Source organism: Helianthus annuus, chromosome 6 (assembly GCF_002127325.2).
Source record: "Helianthus annuus cultivar XRQ/B chromosome 6, HanXRQr2.0-SUNRISE, whole genome shotgun sequence".
NCBI lineage: Eukaryota > Viridiplantae > Streptophyta > Magnoliopsida > Asterales > Asteraceae > Helianthus > Helianthus annuus.
The window spans coordinates 22,892,074-22,908,111 of record NC_035438.2 but is presented as its reverse complement, the minus strand read 5'-3'; the positions used below and the strand labels follow the sequence as shown (position 1 = coordinate 22,908,111).

At 37.3% G+C, this 16,038-nt stretch overlaps 1 protein-coding gene across 1 annotated transcript; it reads right to left on the bottom strand.

The window, feature by feature from the left end:
* Positions 1-208: 208 nt before the first annotated feature.
* LOC110864981 (multiple organellar RNA editing factor 2, chloroplastic) lies at positions 209-2,552 on the bottom strand. Its single transcript, XM_022114152.2, has 4 exons — positions 2,063-2,552; positions 959-1,056; positions 798-863; positions 209-589 (listed from the first exon to the last, which is right to left on the bottom strand). Exons 1-4 carry the CDS (start codon positions 2,545-2,547, stop codon positions 447-449), a joined length of 792 nt encoding a protein of 263 aa, XP_021969844.1. The 5' UTR covers positions 2,548-2,552; the 3' UTR covers positions 209-446.
* Positions 2,553-16,038: the final 13,486 nt, after the last annotated feature.

Genomic DNA, 16,038 nt, shown 5'->3' with positions numbered 1-16,038 from the left:
GACATCAAACGGTTATGATTACTTATGAACGATCTAAATGAGTGATGAGAGGGATTACCCTTTCAATAACAAATCAGAAACTAAAATGATAGGGTGCTAATGAATGCAGCTGAGCTTGAAGACCACATTTGGGAAAGACTTGGTCCAAAGTCCCATGATGTTGAACCATGAGATTACATAGAAAGTTGGGTCTTGAACCAAAGTCATGTTGTACAAAATGATTAGGAAGTAAGTCTCCAATTTGAACATACAAATCTCCAAGCAAAGTTTAGTAATAGTTATAATGGTTCAACTTGTGATAGAAGTCCAAAATGAACGACTTACGTAGAACAAAGCAAACTCGATATAAATACTTTAGCTAGAAACATAACAAATCGGTCCAATCCACTAATAATATTCCAAATGCCAATAGATAAGCTAACTATAACATGTTTATGGTATGCAGATTACCGGCTATTTTCGCGACGCCTGACATAACGAGTCCGGTCATTGTATCTGGGTCTGTCTTGAACTCTATTTGGAACTGGTTCCACCCTCCTTTGCCTTTCGGGTGACCTCTGAACTATCTCTCCATTCACATAAAGCTCAGCTGAAATATCAAAGCAGAAATATAACAATGACATTGCAATGAAAAGGGGGTAATTTTATACAATAATAACCATGTTTTTCACAAGTTTCACTAAAGGCACCTCTTTCACACTATATAGTTTTTTACAGGTTAAAAAACTTCAAAACTAAGCAAGGCATATGAAACATATATGTGTTTAAAAGGCTCTCCAACTAATATGTAACCATACCTCCATAATCTTTGTTTTCAGCATCAACATAAGAATCTGGAAGCACAAAGAGCACACCAGGTAGCCCTGTAAAGAACACAAGTTGTGACTGTTGAGTACTGATCACTCTATAAAAAAATAAACAGTCAAACTTATGACAAAAAATCTAAAATCAAACATACCTTCTAGTTTATTTGATGTCTCTTCATCAATTTCACAGCCGAATCCAAAGTACCTCTCACATGAAACATTATAAATCTTCTTCTTAGCTTCCTCCTCACTATCACAATTCATCAAATCAAATAAGAGATTATACATTCTACTTAAAACTTAGCAGTCATTACCATGGGTATGTCAAATTTAGAGCTCTAAAAACTAAACAATAATTGAAAATACGCAATTAGGCATGTAAACAAATCAAACATTCATGAACTGTCCGGTGCGAAGTTGTTTATGTTCGTGAACATCTGTTTATGTTTGTTCGTTTATGGTCATTTATGTCCGTTTGTTTAAATTTCATAAATACATTAGTTACATTTATATTTTTTTCTGGAACGGCGAATTTCTTGCACCGCACTCCCCAAATTGGAGAGCCCCGTTGCCTCACTCTGGTCAGACTATGTTGTCTTAACCGGGCCCACGCTGGCTTCAGAGTTTGGCTTGGGCGTTCACCCGGGCAGTGGCGAAGCTTGACCATGAAAACGGGGGGTCGAAAACGTATATACCCAAATATTTCTATAGAACCGTGGGGTCGAAAACGTATATACCCAAAAAATTCTATATGAAAACTACATATATAACACTACTGAGCGAAAAGTTCGGAGGGTCGGGCGCCCCTCCCGGCCCCTCTTAAGCTACGCCCTTGCCCCCGGGAAACCATACCACCGACTGCCACTTGACAAACGTTGTGCCACCACAAGAGCTGAACACTCTACGATGAGACGAAAACTCAGGCTCAAGATGGAACCTGGCACCTGTGCAAGGTTCCAAGGCTCTATCCATCATTGCCTAATCCACCAAAATGACAAAAAAGGGGGATTGAACTCCAAGCCTCTCAACCTGGTATATTTCTAGTAATAAAAGATGGGCTTTCCAATGGATAGCATCTTAATTGATCACCAATTAGTAGTTATGTTCATGTAAGTTTGTTTGTGTTCGTTTAAATCGTCATCGTTCCAAACGAAAAAACATGAAAGAATTCTTTCGGTTCGTTTATAGGCCTACACACAATTGATCTAAAACTAAGAATCTAAAAACTTAGGGTTTACAAATTACACCGTCCGTACCTTCCCAACACTTTAGCTAGGGTTTCAACATAACAATCAATCATCTGCTGTTTAGTAGCTCCTTCTCCACCAGGCTTATCCATCACAATCAACCAATGCTCGTAATCACATCCAGGGAACAACGGCGCCATCTCCGTCGGAGGTCGGTCACTGTAGTTCGAACCGGAGTTAAGCGGCGAGTACGCACCGCCGGAGCGGTTCACGCGGCACCGGATCAGGTTCAGGCGAACGGCGCCGGTTGCAACCGGTCGGAGAGAGTGGGAGAGTGATGTTGGAGAGCGAGCGGGCCGGGTGAATATGGGTAGAGGTGGAGGTTTGGTGATGGAGGATGATGAGGTGAATAGACGCATGGTGGTTAAGAGGTGTGATGATGATGATCGGAGGGTTTGTAGTGATCGGATGATGGTTGTCGCCGTCATGGCTGTGGATGCGAAATGGAGGGGGGTGAGAGGGTTTATGGATAGAGAAGGGTTCAACTTCCACATTGGTTGGGATATCATAAAATAGTAAAGATTTTCTCATACCTGCGGTTGAATAGTCGACCTTGTACATATTACTAAACAGTGTGAGTTTACGTGTGAGATTTTTTATTGTTTAAAAAAATAAAATAAAAATAAATAAAGACCAATATTAGGCTCCAAGATATAAATGTGTACAATAATAAAAACAAAATAAAATGTAACAAACAGAAGAAAAGATGGTGGCGTTGTGTTGCAACCCGAACGAACGAAATAATGGTGGTGGTGACGCGGTGTTACGCCGTTTTCAAAAAACACTGATATTGTGTATTTGGTCTTTGTAAAATAAAACTAACGAACAAAAGATATAAAAAGAAAATAAACCTATTGGCTTAAAAATGTATATTATTTATAGTGTAAGAGGTTAACTTGAAAGTTAAAAAAAAATGTAGCAATGTAGCAGCTACATCCATTCAAATCAACCAAAACCGGAACTTCCATTCAAATCAACGAAAAACAACCCAATAACGAGATGCTACGGAGGCCAAATAGTCAAATACAAACGCTTACAACTGAAAATAAATAAGGAAAACAAACATATTTCATAAGTTACAATTCGAACACTCTCCATTCGTTCCAAGACAGCACCATTAGTTTTGATCTTTGCTTCACCCAATCATACGAGGTTTCCTTAATGTCGGGTTTGCTTTTTGTCTTTGACTACCCTTTGCAGCACCCCGTTTTTATTGATAAAAACCCTTGTGTTCAGTGTTTGTCATAAGGCTATCTGTAGTCATAAAGCCCCTTTGTGGGCGTTATGCGACACATGTCGTGTAACGTCACACAGTGGCTTTATGGGGAGTTATATCACTAAAGCCCGTAGTCATAAAGCTCCTATCTCATCATTACTCAATTAATTAATAACTCCTTCAATTATACATACATATGTATGTATATATATGTGTGTGAGTGGGGGGAAGGTTTGCAAATCCTTCACACCGTTATGGACATAGCGCTGACATCAAGATGAAGCCCCTTGACGCCGCCTGTCGTGGTGTGGCAGGCGCTGTGGGGCGCTATAGCCCAAAAAAAAAACCCTCCTTTGCACTCCACTATGTACGACCTAAGGCTGGATGGTATGGTATAAAGCCCCTAGGGGCTTTATAGTGCCACATTAGCGCCACGTATGCACCACATAAACAAAAGGCTTTATCGTTAACTTGAACGGTATGGAATAATGCCCCTATTAAACAAAATACGAAAAAAAGGAAATCAAAGAGGAAAAAATCTAAGTGGTTGGATATCGCATGTGTACTACTTTCTTCCTTCCATGTGACCATTATCTATTATCTATATTAATTTATTTATTTATTTAAATTTAAAGTTCCCATGAACAGTAACACTTTAGTCTATTTTATTATTATTTTACATTATTTTTTTATTATATTTATTAGTAGTATTTAACATTAGTTTTTATTATATTTATTATTAGTATATTGTTATAACTAATTATTATAATAATTAATTTATTTTATCTCTTTACTATATATATATATATATTATACCTTTCTAACCCGTTTAACTTTTTAATAATTTGATTTTTCTCTGATTACTTGCATTCTTTTGCTTAAGAAAAACTAAATACGAAGTTTTGTTTGATTTTTTTCTTGACATTTCTATATGAATTTTGTTAAAAACGCAGTTGTGTTTGAAATATAGGTTTTTTTTGGTATCATGTGCTATATCAAGTGCCGGTGTCACAACGGTTCCATGATGAACGAAACCAACACCGACTGAACCACGTTGATACCAGTATTAGTATTATCGGAACCAATATCGGTATATACTTACAAAAATATACGCTTTTAGCCCATCTGTTTTTATTTAGTTTGATTTCCATCCGATATCTCACGTCCAATGTCTTTTTTATAAAGTAGAATACAATACTGTGTATAAAAAAAATTCGCCACCAAAACCGATAATGACATCGGTATTGCTATAGTTATTATGGGAACCGACATCTGTATTCGTTTTTTTTATGATTTTCAATGTAAAACACATTATTTTGAACATATCATGACTTTAAACAGAGTGTCGGTACCATAACGAATTGAACAAAATTGACGGAATTCCCGCCGCATCGCGCGGGGAAATCCATCTAGTTATAGATATGAATAGGAAGAGCTGATGAACAGTGTTATTTTAATTGTTTTTTAATATTGCTTTTTTTAAGGTTTTTATTATTATATTGTTTTATTAGTTTAATTGATTTAAGCATATATTTTTATATAACTTTTAAGATACGATCAAAGTACCAGTTATCAAACAAGAAATCGTAAAAAATAATGTATACTGGTACCGATGTTGCTCAATATGGTATGGTAGCGATACAGTATTAATTTATCGAAAGCAAAAACACTAAAAATAAATATAGATACGGATACAGATGTCATTCAATCAGTTTTGATTGAATTTGGTACGATAGCGATACAATATCCGTTTAGAAAATATATATCGTAGTGTTGAAATAAAAAGAGGGGAACAATTATTTTTGATTTTTTTTCAATATTGTTTTTTCTAAGGTTTTATTATTTTATTGGTTTATTACTTTAATTTATTTAAGTATATTTTGTTCTCTCATATAACTTTTAAGATACGATCAAAGTACCCGTTATCAAACAGGAAACAATAAAACCGAATGTATACCGGTACCGATGATGTTCGCTACAATATGGTAGCGATATAGTATCAGTTTATTGAAAGCAAAAAAAAAAACTAAAAATAAAAAAAAATTATTGGTACCGATACAAATGTTGTTCAATTGGTTTCGATTGCCGATTGGGCTTGGTACGATAGCGGCTGAATATCCGTTTTCAAAAAAAAATATCGTAATGTTGAAATCAAATAAACATAAAATGCAAGGGAACCGAACCGATATCAATTGAACAACATATATAGTTACCATATCAATATGTGTTTTTTTTGTTTTTGATCGATGTAGTGCTTTCTCTTTCAATTACTATATCGAGTGCATGTACTATAACGAACCAAATTGATACTAACTTAATCCCCACCACGAAGTGCGGGGAAATATCACTAGTTATACATATGAATTGAAATTCATCATGAATAGTGATCTTGTATTTTATTTTAATATTTTAAATTGTTTATTTATTGTTTATATCTATTTTCCATAGTGATCATATATTTTATTTTAATATTTTAAATTATTTATTTATTGTTTATATATATTTTCCAGCATTTTTTTAATATTTCATTCATCATTCAATTTAATATTTTTGTAATAACTTGCTTCCTTAATTTTAAAAATTTAAATCTGCAACTATATTATTTTTTACAATATTGCAATACAAATGGATACCATGCCACGGTTGTATCAAACCAAACAAACTAAAACCGTCGATGAATTGTAGTCGGTTATTGTGATGTACTTATTTACTTTTTTAGAATATTTTATTCATCATTTATTTTGATTTTTTTTTCTAATAACTTGCGTTTTGTGTTTATTTTTTGTCAACATCACGATAAAAAAATTATTGATAACGGCCATTGGGTCGTTAACATACCAAACGAACCGAAACAATTGAACAACATTTGTAACGCACCATCGCTGTAACACCCCGTGTTATGAAAGTCAAAGAAAGAAAAGATTGCTAATTGCGATCTGTCACTCCTTGCTTAACTACTGATTTGACTTTCTTGACTTGTATCCGAATTATGTATTTTAATCGCTTTAGTTGTATTATGTTGAGTATCTATTAATAATCGAGGTTTAATCGCATTGAGTTATCGCTTTATCGCTAATCGCATCGCAATCGCATTCGCAACTCAAATTATGCGTCCTGGATATTGTTTTACGTGTGTGTGCTATTTATGTGTTACTTGTGCATGTTTATTTATGTTTATGTTTGTGGTGATTAATCGAAACGCAATCGCAACTCTATCTCAATCTAATCGCCAACGCTAAACGCAAGTTATTTAGGGTGATTGTATGTTAGATATAGTATTTGTGTGGTTATTATTAATCTATCGCATCGCTTAATCGCAACCTCGCTTAAACACATCGCAACGTCCAAAACGCGAAACGAAACGTCAAAACGCAACTCGTCGGAGCCACTCAATTGAATGACCGTTCGATCGAATGGCCATCCGATCAGATTGCCATCCGATCGAAGTGTCATCCGATCGGCACGCCATCCGACACTTGCACTCCCTTTCCACTTTTGGCAACCTATAAATACCCCTCTGTCACATCAAAAGTGATGTGACAGCTCCCTCACTCGACCAACAACGTTCCAGGCCATCTTTCTCTCTATTTCTCGCGATTCTTGTAAGTTTTCAACTCAAATCTTGTACTTCTATGATCTACACGCACTTCTTCATCATTTTCACCTTTAAATCCTAACTTTTAACCGTGAAATCAGTGGATTTGAGGTGTTCTAGGGTGATGTCATCATGGAGTTCTTATGAACTTCAAGTTTTGACCTCATTCCACCAAGAATATCTCAGATCTGAAGGATTTCCACATGATTAAACAATGTTTTCGCATAGATCTAAACATTTTCAAAGTTAAAAGGATTGAAAGAAACTTTTCCAACTTTCTTTCAACTCTTTTACACTCAATGCACTCAAAACCGATAGAATCGGAGCTCGTTCAGGTCTTCTACTCAATTCTTAGTGAAGTGTCGGTCTGAGATCTGATTTCTATCAAAGAGACAACTGATTTCGGGTTAAACATGAACAACCGTCATGATCCAGTAAACTGATCGGATTTGGGTGATTCCTGTTCGATCGGACGACTTGGAACTTGACGAAGTTCCGTTGTTTTAGCACGTTATCATACCGTCTCGATCAAACCGCAAACTTTTCAAAATAATCAAGTTCAACACGATCAGATTCGTTGGGACGGATTGTCGTCCGATCGGAGTGCCATCCGATCGGATTGCACTTGAGTTTCCACACTTAACATTTTCCAAATTTTCAAAGATGTGAACGTCGAACATATTGCCGTCCGATCGGATTGCCATCCGATCGAGCGACTATCCGATCGGAAGACCATCCGATCGAATGACCATCCTACTGTGAACTTGTTCTCAACTGTAAGGTCTCGCCAATCGGGTCGCTATCCGATCGAACGACCGTTCGATCGATCAATCTAAGGGTAGAGATACCTCTCTGTTTTCAAAATGCTACAACGAAAACTTCAAAGCCATCATACACAAACACATCCTTCCCAGACGAATGTCAATCCGACCGAATGGCCATCCGATCGGATTGCCATCCAATCGGATTACCATTCGACACTCAATCACTTTGCATCGTTTGACGCGCCGTTCTTCGCTTATGCTATCGTTAACTGTTCAGGCTAATCTCTCAGCGCTCCCTTCAATCCAAGAGAGTGTTTATTTACTTAAACACAATCTGTGAGTATACTTGATCCTTTTTTGCTTTACGCACTTTTGGTTGTTACATACGTTACTTATTCAAATAACAATAGACACACAACGCAAACACTATTTATACGCTAACCGTTATTGCATGTTACGTGTTATTTAATGAATGCTTGTATGTTATGTTAACACAGTGATTGTTGCCTAACACCTTAGCAACGATAGTACTATAGTTTGGACTCAGCACCTGTCGTGGACAGGGGTTGTTAAGGGCTTTACTTCACGTGTCCCAGTGGGGATATGTGTTGCGCATTCTACAACTCGCAGTCACGTCTGTGCATATTTCTCTGTCGATAACCTACTAGCCTTCACTCTGTTACATGTTACATGCTGGTTATGCGTAAACGATTTCGAACTCTATTATATAATCAAACTTGTATGCTCACCTTCACACTACGTGTATTGACCTTTATTTTAACGTATGTGACAGGTGCTTAGGATGCTTGCTTGCTATTTGCTGGAATCAAGTAGGAGAGTCTAGAAACAAAGACAATATATTTATTTAAATCTGAGTTGTCGGAACATGTTATTTGCCTTTGAGATATCTATGTCTGTAATAATTGATTTACTTGATGGGTTATGGTATGGGACATAATATTAACTATCCGGTAATTTAGTTGTTATGGAATTTCTCTTGGACAATTTGTTTCGCTCAGTGCCGCGCCACGATGATTCCGCCATCGGTTGAGGTGTGACAATAGCGCTATCATAACGTAACCAACCGAGCCGAGCAACATCGTTACCGGTACATGTACTCATTTTTATGGTTTCTTGTCGGATAATGAATATTATGCCACCACCGTAATGAATGGAGCTACAACTGGACGAACAAAATTGATTTCAGTATTGGTATCTATTTTTATTGTTTTGCTTTCGATAAGCTAACACCGTGTACATATCGACATCGGTATGACCTATATTCATTTTTATGGTTTATGGTTTTGGTAATTTTTCATTAAGGCAACTCTGTATGTGACGATAAATAAATATCGATACCAATACTTTGGTAATCTGAATCAATCGATATCGTTCGAACACCATCGGTGCAGGTACATGTGTTTGTTTTTATGGTTTTCGGTTAATATAAAACACGTGTTGCTTTCTGTATGAAATGCATGTATCGTATCAATACTATAATGAACCGAACTGATACCAATCCAATGCTCGAGATAATGTATCGCCGCAACGCGCGATGAAATAACCTAGTATATATATATAGTTAACGAAAGGCGATGAATAGTAACTTTATTTTTATAATAATATATAGTTTTTTATAATTTAATAATATATTATAATACTTTATAATTATATTTACTTTTACTATTATATTTTTAATTTTTTTCCTTTTTTTAAAACCATATATTTCCTTTACCATTTTATTAATAATTCTTTTTTTTCTTTTTTAGAACATATATTAATTTATCGATTAATTTGATATTTCTTTAATGATTTACGTTTACAACTTTTTTTTCTAAAACTTAAGTACGTAGCTATACTTGATTTTTTCCCTGACATTCCGTTATAAGTTTTGTTAAAAACGAAGTTGTACTCAAAATAAAGTATTTATTTGATATTATAAAACGGTACGATGATAAACTAAACCGTTTTGATGGACTGACTTTCTAAACAACATATTTTATTTTCAAATCACGTTTGTTTTATATTATCATTTACTCGGATTCGCCGCAACGCGCGACTAAAAAAACTAGTGGTAAATTATTTACAAGTTGTAATGCCTCTTTCACTGAAGTTGCGTTGTATCCCACCGGAATGCTGAGCCTATAACTTATAATTTACATAAATCTAGTTCAACTCAAAGTAGATTGAATAAAAAAAGTCATTTGTTTTTTAATATCGAATAAATTTAAATTAAATGGTTTTTTATATATTTTAGTCAGTCATCTAAACAACAAAAGAAAGTATATTTTGTTTCTTTAAAAATATGTTTTTTTAAATTTATCATGGTTTAAACTTTAAAAACTGAATCCTTTGTTATTACAAAAGCCTGGATGATTCAATATATATAGACGTTGTAAGTTGTAACAGATCTAAACGACGAGATTGTGCAAGTATAAGTGTTTTAAAGTAAAAAACAAGAGTGAGAGTACGGTAAGATTGCGCAACCTGATCTCTCAAATGGGGGGAGTGGTTGTTATACGCATCTCATGTTTGGATTGTTGCGCCACTTGGCACGCCCAGCAGTCTCTACAGGGCCGACTGCTTGTTAAGGAATAACATTGGCATAGAAATCCTTGTTATGAATTGTGTGTGGCGCATCTCGCTGTCTCGACATGTGCTAGAGTTGTCTGCATCGGGCCCCATATGCCCGCAGCACTATGTGCAAAAAGATTTGTCTTCAGAGTTTGGCATTTGACTATATACCTTGTTCAGCAGTTTTGTATCTGTAGTTTCAGGGTAGCATAGACATGGAACAAGAATCTTCTAGCGGTATGTTATTCGATGATGGCAGCGTACACATGGAACTGAAGTGTCAAGTGCATAAACAAAACACAATACTTGAATGCTTGCTTTATTCAATAAACACCACCGGCTTTATATAGCCAAGCCAACAACGGCCACAAACTAACAGACTCAGAAAAACTAGGAACTGACCCACTAACTAGGAAACAACTCCAACGTTCACACGATCAAAAACATGGACTTGACTTATTCTAAACAGAAATAAAAACACATAAGAAAAAAACACACGTGCAAGCAAGCTGACCCAATATTTCCTCCCCTTAAACAAGACTGTCATCAGGCGTCTTGTTTAACCTCACATACTCCCATAGCTGTACGGATCTCATTGAAAGTCACCTCCTTTACTGGCTTGGTCATTCCATCAGCTAGTTGTTGTTTTGTTCCACAGAATTCAAGCTCAACCACCTGTTTTTCAACTAATTCTCTCAAATAATGATAACGAACATCGATGTGCTTTGTTCTTCTATGCATAACGGGATTTTTTGACAACTTAATAGTTGAAGTGTTGTCACAAAAAATTGTTACTGTTCCAGTGTTCTCTTCCATTTCTTCAAGCAGACCTTTCATCCAAACACAGTGACAAGCACATAATCCAGCAGCTACATACTCAGCTTCTGTTGATGACAAGGTCACAATTTCTTGTTTCCTGGAGCACCAACACACTGCAGCTCCACTGAGAAGACATACATACCCAGATGTGCTTCTTCTGTCCTCACCATCCCGGGCATAATTGCTATCAGTGAATACCACCAGATCATCCATCTTCCCTTTAAAATCCCTGGCATAACTACTATCAGCGAACACCACCAGATCATCCTTCTTCCCTTTAACATACCTTAGCCCAAACTTGTATGTACCTCTGATATATCTGAGTACCCTCTTTGCAGCAAGGAAATGATCCTCCCTTGGTTTTGCCATAAACCTGGAAATAAGACTAACCACATACATAATATCCGGCCTGGACACTGTCAAATACATCAGGCTTCCAACTAAACTCTTATAGAGAGTTTCATCCACCTCCTCCCCTGATCCGAGCTTGGTTAAAACAGCACCTGGCACCATAGGCACATGAACAGGATTGGCTTCTTCCATTCCGAACCTCTTAACCACCTCTTTAGCATATTTTTCTTGACTTACTTCAATGGCTTCTTCAGTTTGACTGATCTCAACACCAAGGAAATACTTCATTTTCCCAAGATCAGTCATATCAAATTCCCTCTTCATAGATTCTTTGAAAGTATCACAGATCATCTTATCACTCCCTGCATAAATTAAATCGTCTACATACAAACTGACTATTAGAATCTTGCCCCATACCTTTTTCACAAATAAAGTATGATCATGGCCACTTTTCTTAAACCCCTCTCCTTTAAAGTATGCTTCAATTCTGTGATACCACGCCCTGGGAGCTTGCTTCAAGCCGTACAGGGCCTTCTTGAGTTTGTAAACCTTACCTTCATCTTCTCTTTTGATAAAACCCTCTGGCTGCTCAACATAAACAGTTTCCTTCAGCTCACCATGTAAAAAAGCACTTTTTACATCAAGTTGATAGACTGTCCACCTTCTCTTTGCCGCAATGGCAAGGAACATTCTGATTGTATCCCATCTAGCTACTGGTGCAAAGACCTCAGTGTAATCTACCCCTTGTTTCTGAGCATACCCTTTCACAACCAGTCTTGCTTTATATTTTTCAACCTCACCCTTCTCATTCAACTTAGTTTTGAATATCCATTTAACACCAATGGGCTTAACTCCTGGTTCAGGATCAACCAGTTCCCAAGTATGATTTCTTTCTATGGCCTCAATCTCTGTTTTCATTGCTGCTACCCATTTGTCTTCCTTAGCAGCCTCCTCATAACTTGCAGGATCTTCTAGAGCACTATACATAGCCAGAGACTCCTCATCAGCACAACTAGTATAATAATCTTTCATCCAGGCAGGTGTCTTCCTTGTTCTGGCTGTTGTTGGACCTGTTGATCGTGAGGGAGTGTGGCTGCCACCAGTTTGTATTTCAGCATCACTTTCTTCTACTGTCCCTTCATTAATGTCTTGAGGTACAGCTTCATTTTGAACAGCAGTTGTTGTAGTTTCTACTTCTGGATTATCTTCAGTCAAGGGAGAGTTTACTACTGGAACTTCCTGATTGCCGCGGCTATCTTCTTCTTCTATGACCAACTCCTGTTTCTCTTCCTTGCTTAAATTCCAGTCCCATTTACCTCCTTCATCAAATATGACATCCCTGCTAATAACCAGTTTCTTGGTGATTGGATCATAGAGCCTATAAGCTTTTGACTCTATGCTAACACCAAGAAAGATACACTTGTGGCTTTTATCATCAAGTTTTGTTCTCAACTGGACTGGAACATGAGCATACCCAACACTTCCAAACACCCTGAAATGTCCTACACTTGGCTTAACCCCTGTCCATATTTCCTCAGGCACCATCTTATCTAGACTCCTGCTTATGCACCTATTCAACACATGACATGCCCAAACTACTGCTTCTGCCCAAAAATGCTTTGGCATTTCTTTCTCAGCCAAAAGACATCTGACCATGTTTATAAGGGTCCTGTTTCTTCTTTCTGCCACCCCATTTTGCTGGGGTGTGTAGGCAGCAGTCAACTGTCTTTGTATCCCCTCCTTTTCACAAAATATGTTAAATTCTTGTGAAGTGAACTCACCTCCCCTGTCACTCCTTAAACATTTAACATAATGGCCAGTTTCATTTTCAACCAGTGCTTTGAATTTTTTAAAGTATTCAAAAGCCTCCCCCTTCGTAGCTAAACAGTAAACCCATGTTTTTCTAGAAAAATCATCTATAAAAACCAGTACATACCTTTTGCTGCTCATAGACTTAGGTGTAATGGGTCCACAAATATCTGTGTGAACAAGTTGCAATTTCTCTGAAGCATGCCACTTACTTTTCTTTGGAATCTCCACACGATTCTGCTTCCCAATAGCACAAACTTCACATACTTGAGTTTTTTCAGCCACCTTTGGTAAGCCCTCAACCATACCATTGAACTGCATGGTTCTTAAAGCCTTGTGACTCACATGAGCAAACCTTCTGTGCCACAGATCCTCTCCAGTGATAACTTGCATACAACTTTCTGAATCATTTGGCTCAACAAAAATAGGAAACATCCGGTTTTTTGTCATTTTAGAGGACAAAATTAAACCTTTTATAGGATGATACACCTTGCAGCAGCCATTCTTGAAAATGAAAGTCACCCCTTTATCCTGCAGCTGCCCCACACTGATAAGATTTGAAGTTAAGTCAGGTGCATAATATACCTTGGTGATAATCTGGGTTACTCCATTCACCCTGATCTTCACATCACCAATTCCTTTTATCTCCATCTTCTTGTCATTCCCTAACTTAACCGAATGAGTGAAGCTCATGTCAAGTTTAGTGAACCATAGCTTGTTTCCTGTCATGTGATTTGAACACGCTGAGTCCAGAAACCAAATTCTTTCCTTTCCTTCCCTTAAAGTTTCTGACTCAGCCATCAGCACTTCCTCCTCCCTTTGATACCTCTCTATATCTACAGTTGCCATCAGCAATAATTCTTCATTTTCATCAAATTCAGCATAGTTGACAGCCTTTTCTTCAGTTGGACATTCATATTGGAAATGTCCCAATTTGTGACACCTATAACACTCAACAACACTTTTGTCAAAACCGCCACGACCCCTTCCTCTGCCTCTTCCTCTAGAAGATGATCTTCCTCTTCCTCTGCCACGACCATAAGAGGTTTCTTGTTCCACCTTGAGCACTTGTTCTTCTGCAGATTTCTTCAGCAACTTCTGCTCATGACAAAGAAGGGAGCTTTGCAACTCATCCACTGACAACTCATCTAAATTCTTTGTTTCTTCAATCGTACAAACAATGTAGTTGAAGTTTTCAGTGAGAGTTCTCAGCACCTTCTCAACAATCTTGACATCTGTCATGTCATCCCCACATGCCCTCATCTCATTGGCAATAACCATCACCCTGCCAAGATAATCAATCACACATTCTCCTGTCTTCATTTCAAGCACCTCAAAACTCCTCCGAAGTCTCTGCAATTGAGCCCTCTTGACTCGTGCACTCCCTTGATACTTAATCTTCATGGCATCCCAGACTTGTTTGGAGGTTTCCTTCATAGTGATTGTCTTCAAAATTGACTTATCAATTGACTGAAACAGGTAGTTTAGTACCTTTAAATCTTTCAGCTTATTTTCTTCATAATTCTTCCTCTGTGTAGGTGTTGCTTGTTCTCCAGATCTGATCTCTGTATACCCATCCGTCACCACATTCCAGCATTCCTTTGATTGAATGAGAGTCTTCATGACCATGCTCCAATGATCATAATCTCCATCAAACTTTGGTACGGGGGTCGCCTGGAATTGAACTTTCTCTTCTGCCATTGCAACAGCTACTTTTCTTGGTCTTCAGCACTCGAACAGATCTCACACAACTCTCTAATGGATCTCACAATTGTGCTCTGATACCACTTGAAGTGTCAAGTGCATAAACAAAACACAATACTTGAATGCTTGCTTTATTCAATAAACACCACCGGCTTTATATAGCCAAGCCAACAACGGCCACAAACTAACAGACTCAGAAAAACTAGGAACTGACCCACTAACTAGGAAACAACTCCAACGTTCACACGATCAAAAACATGGACTTGACTTATTCTAAACAGAAATAAAAACACATAAGAAAAAAACACACGTGCAAGCAAGCTGACCCAATAGGAACAACAGTTGGTCTTTTACTTTAACGGTTAGATATCGTATAAAATTTGTTTTATTTATTCTTTAAGGGTGTCCGTTTGTTAGATGGTTAAAGATGACTTGGTCCAAAACGAAATGTTTGCTGCATTAAAAGTAACAATCTACATCATATTGGACCAATTTAGAACACTTTGGTCCTAAACTTATCAACTTGAAAGATTAGAGATGATGTATAACTTTCAGGACCAAACTCCTACACCTACTTATTAAGAACCATGGTTGTAAAAATCTTACCTAGGCTCCAATTAGTCGCTAATTAATCACTAATCGAAGGTTCGCCGACTAATAGCCGATTAATCGCTAGGCGGTCAACGATGTCCTACTCCGGCCAACTTTTGACCAAACCTTATAAATTCCCTCAAATTACTTAAAAAATGGGTCAACAAGAGGTTAAAACATGTCTACTTAAAAAAGTTAAGTTTGTGTATATATAAAACTAAAAATTATACATAAAAATCCCAATCCGATTAATCCAACTAATCCCTGTTAATCCCGATTAATCGCTAGTCGGTACCTCACCGGCGACTAACGCCTACCGATTCTTGCAACACTATCAAGAACAATGGTCAACATATCCAAATCATGTAATTGTATGGATCACAATGAAAATGAAGATTTACTAAGTTGAAAATCTCGATCACAGGTTTATGAATTTAGGGATCAACTGCATAAGGCTGGAAGATATGGTGAAGCTCACCCCCAAGGGGATGGGCCGCCACGTAAGCGGGTGTGAGGATGGGCCTAAAGGGGATGGACCTACGGGGTGGGGGATGAACCATAG